The 4,436-nt window shown below is 42.3% G+C and overlaps 2 protein-coding genes across 2 annotated transcripts; both read right to left on the reverse strand.

Annotated features, from left to right (window-relative positions):
- Positions 1–1,368: 1,368 nt before the first annotated feature.
- Positions 1,369–2,226, reverse strand: LOC138887351 (uncharacterized). The gene is made up of 2 exons (XM_070169087.1): positions 1,878–2,226; positions 1,369–1,373 (listed from the first exon to the last, which is right to left on the reverse strand). Exons 1-2 carry the CDS (start codon positions 2,224–2,226, stop codon positions 1,369–1,371), a joined length of 354 nt encoding a protein of 117 aa, XP_070025188.1.
- Positions 2,227–2,697: 471 nt separating this feature from the next.
- Positions 2,698–3,306, reverse strand: LOC138887352 (uncharacterized). Its single transcript, XM_070169088.1, has one exon. It carries the CDS (start codon positions 3,304–3,306, stop codon positions 2,698–2,700), a length of 609 nt encoding a protein of 202 aa, XP_070025189.1.
- Positions 3,307–4,436: the final 1,130 nt, after the last annotated feature.

Here is a 4,436-nt window from a genome sequence, read left to right on the forward strand (position 1 = left end):
GGAAACAGGTTGATTTCAAACCCTAGTTAGGGTCCAAAGGTTGCAAATCGAACTAGGAACACAAGAATTGTCCTTGTTGAGTATATAGACGGAATATCGTCTGAATCTTAATAGACCAAAGTCAATCAGCTTGATTCTGAGAGATAGTACTTGCCAAAATCAGGCAAGTACTAAGTGATTCCTTGGTCGTGCAAATAATAACTAAGTAGCACATAATGTAATCATAGAGAGATTCCATAGAGTGACCGGATTTGGAGAGGATTTAGGGTGAGGCGGCTAGGGTTTCACAAAAGAGAAGGGAAGAGTTGAGAGCATTTATAGGCAGACGGGCAGAGGAAATGGGATTAGGGTTTGAGGGGTTTGGTAATTAAAAATAGAGGAGTTGTTGTGGGCCGTTGATAATTTGAGATCAACGGCCAGGATTTAACAGAGATAGGGCAGGTTAATAGGCGGGTCACCGATCGTGTTTTGACAAGGGCTCATTTGGTTTGGGCTTGGGTAGTTGGGCCTAGTGTTTGGATCATTTGGGTCCGAATTGTAGCCTAGTTTTTGGGCTGGAATTAAAACATGCAAAATTAAAAGAATAAAATTGACAAAATAGCTAATAAATACATAAAAATGGTATTTATGCTACTTAATACTTTAAAAAATGTCTTAGGATTGTAAACAAAATATAAAATGCTATTTTGACTTAAACTATACAATAAATGTAATTATTTGTAAGAATATAGGCTATTATTGCAAATCAAATGTAAATAGCGTAAAAAAGACAAAACTAATTGTATAAAATGATGTAAAATACTAAAATATGTATGGAAATTTAGATAATTAATTTGGAAAAATAATCACTCAAAAATAATTTGAAGGGGATAGATAATAATACTTATCAATTAAAATGTTATATCAATTTTATTTATATGAAACAAAATTATATATATAAAAACATTTCATGATAATAAATTGATTTAAAATTAAATATTGATATTAAAACATATCATGGAGATAGTAATTCAAGAAAATATTCTATAAACAACAACAACAGCAACAGCAACCCAGCGGAATCCCACAAGTGAGGTCTAGGGAGGGTAGTGTGTACGCAGACCTTACCCCTACTTCGAAGGAGTAGGAAGGTTGTTTCCGATAGACCCTCGGCTAAAAAAGATGAAAAAAGACATTGGCGCAGTAATATCAAACTAAGCAAGAAATAAAGAGAGATAACATCAACAACATAATAACCAGAAAATAGAGAGAAAGCAATTAATAAGCAGTAACAATGATACAGTACTACAGACACAATAGAGTAATATGGATACAACAAGAGCCACTAGCACCCTAAGATACTACACTATTAGACTAGTCTCCTACAACCTAACCTGCAGTCATAAATAAGTAATATGGACACAATCGAAGCCACTAGCAGCCTAAGGCAAACACACGCTAACCTCCTACTTCCTAACCTACAACATTAATGCTCGCCCTCCACAACTTCCTATCAAGGGCCATGTCTTCGAAAATCTGAAGTCGCACCAGGTCCTGCCTGACCACCTCTCCCCAATATTTCTTTGGTTGCCCTCTACATTTTCTCACACCCGTCAAGACCAACTGTTCAAACCTCCTAACTGGGGCATTCATGCTTCTCCTCCGCACATGCCCGAACCATCTAAGCCCAGCTTCTCGCATCTTGTCTTCTATGGGATTCATGTCGTCCTTCCCCCGGATATCTTCATTCCTAATCGTACCCAGCCTAGTGTGCCTGCACATCTATCTCAACATCCTTATTTCTGCAACTTTCATCTTCTGGATATGAGAATTCTAGACTGGCCAACACTTAGCACCATACATCATGGCCGGTCTAACCACCGCTCTATAGAACTTACCTTTAAGTTTTAGGGGAACCTTCCAGTCACACAAGACACCAGACGCTAGCCTCCATTTCATCCACCCCTCCCCTATACGGTGCATAACATCCTCATCAATCTCCCTATCATCCTGGATAACTGACCCCAGGTACTTGAAGCTCTCTTTCTTAGGAATGACTTGAGATTCAAGCCTCACATCCCTGTCCGCTTCTCCCCAAATGCCTCTGAACTTGCACTCCACAAATTCTGTCTTAGTACTACTAAACTTGAAACCTTTAGAATCAAGGGTTTTTCTCCAAATCTCCAACCTCTCATTAACACCGTCTTGCATCTCATCGATTAGAATAATATCATCAGCGAATAACATACAACATGGCACTTACCCTTGTATATGGTGTGTCAGTGCGTCCATCTCCAAGGCAAATAAGAATGGGCTGAGCGCCGAGTCTTGGTAAACCCATAACAACTGGAAAATACTCAAAGTCTCCCCCTAATGTCCTAACCCAAGTCTTAGCTCCATCATACATGTCCTTAATCACCCTACTATAAGCAACCGGAACACCTTCCACTTCCAGGCATCTCCAAAGAACTTCCCTAGGACCTTGTCATATGCTTTTTCTGGGTCAATAAACACCATGTGCAAATCCTTCTTCCTATCCCTGTATAGTTCAACCAACCTCCTTATAACGTTGATAGCTTCCGTAGTAGAACGTCCAAGCATGAACCCAAATTGGTTATCGGATATTGACGCCGACCTCCTCACCCTCACTTCCACTACCCTCTCCCAAACCTTCATGGTATGACTTAGTAACTTGATACCCCTATAGTTGTTACAATTCTAGACATCTCCTTTGTTCTCGTACAACGGTATCATAGTACTCCACCTCCATTCTTCTGGCATCTTTTTCATCCTGAAAATAATATTAACCAATCCAGTTAGCCACTTCAATCCCGTTCTAACCACCGACTTCCAGAATTCTATCAAAATCTCGTTGGGCCAGGTTGCTCTGCCTTTGTGCATCTTACGCATAGCCCACATGAGCTCCTCGACCTTAATGCACCTGCAGTAGCTAAAATCTTGATGACTCTTAGAGTTTTCCGATTCCCCTAGCACAATATCTCTGTCCCCTTCATCATTCAGCAATTTATGAAAGTAAGTATGCCATCTCCGCTTGATCTGAGCATCTTCTACCAATACACTTCCTTCCTCGTCCTTGATGCACCTCACTTGGTCTAGTTCACGAGTCGTCCTCTCTCTTGCCTTGGCCAGCCGGAATAACTTCTTGTCCCCGCCTTTGTCCCCCAGTTCTTCGTATATGTGACCAAAAGCTGCAGTCTTGGCCTCCGTAACCGCTAACTTCGCCACCTTCCTAGTTGTCTTATATATTTCTCTGTTCATCCTCCTTTCCTCCTCGTCTGTACTCTCCACTAACCTCCGGTATGCCATTTTATTTTCTTCCACCTTTCTCTGGACCTCGGCATTCTACCACCGGTCGACCCTATGACTGCCCGAGTAATCCTTCGAGACCCCTAGCACCTCTATCTCAGCCTACCTTATATAGTTCACCATCATTTTCCACATACCGCTCGCATCCCCACTACTCCTCCAGGCCCCTATATCCAACAACCTCCCTGATAACTACTGAACTTTATCCATCATGAAGGCACCCCACCTAATCCTTGGATGACATCGAACCACGTTCTTCTTCCTCATTATAATGATTCTGACATCCATCACCAAGAGCCTATGTTGGGTTGCGAGTATCTCACTTGGGATAATTTTGTAATCCTAGCACAACCCTCTATCACACCTCCTTAGGAGTAGATAATCAATTTGGGTCTTAGCCACCGAATTTTGAAAAGTAACCAAGTGCTCCACCCTCTTTGGCAAACTAGAGTTTGCAATCACCAACTCAAAAGTGTTAGCGGAATCCAATAGAGAGGTGCCACCTCTGTTCCTATCTCTAAAGCCAAAGCCGCCATGAACCTCGCCATAGCCACCAGCAGACGTCCCGATATGCCCGTTGAAATCTCCTCCTACAAATAGTTTTTCTGTGGGCGAAATACCATGCACCACCTCATCCAAACCCTCCTAGAAACTCCTCTTTACATCCTCATCCAAGCCCGCTTGAGAAGCGTAAGTGCTAATAACATTCATAGTGAGCCCACCAATCACTAACTTAATAGCCATTAATTTGTCACTCACCTGCCTGACCTCTACCACTATCTCTCTAAGTTCCCTGTCCACCAAGATACCCACTCTGTTCTTACCCTTCGAGCCTATAGAATACCATAATTTAAACCCATCCACATTCTTCACCTTCGATCCTACCCACCTAGTCTCCAGAACACGTGCTATATTGACCTTTCTCTTCTGGAGAATCTTCGCCAACTCGATAGACTTACCCGTTAGCATCCCTATATTACATGACCAAATCCTCAACCTATAGGCTCCCTTGCCCCTTACCCCACTTGCCTCCTGCCCCACCCTCGGTCCACTGCCCTACCCCATGCCCTGGCTTACACCCTACCCGAGGACATGACCTTATTCTGCCATTATAGACCACAGTCACAATA

This window comes from Nicotiana sylvestris, chromosome 3 (assembly GCF_000393655.2).
Source record: "Nicotiana sylvestris chromosome 3, ASM39365v2, whole genome shotgun sequence".
Taxonomy (NCBI): domain Eukaryota; kingdom Viridiplantae; phylum Streptophyta; class Magnoliopsida; order Solanales; family Solanaceae; genus Nicotiana; species Nicotiana sylvestris.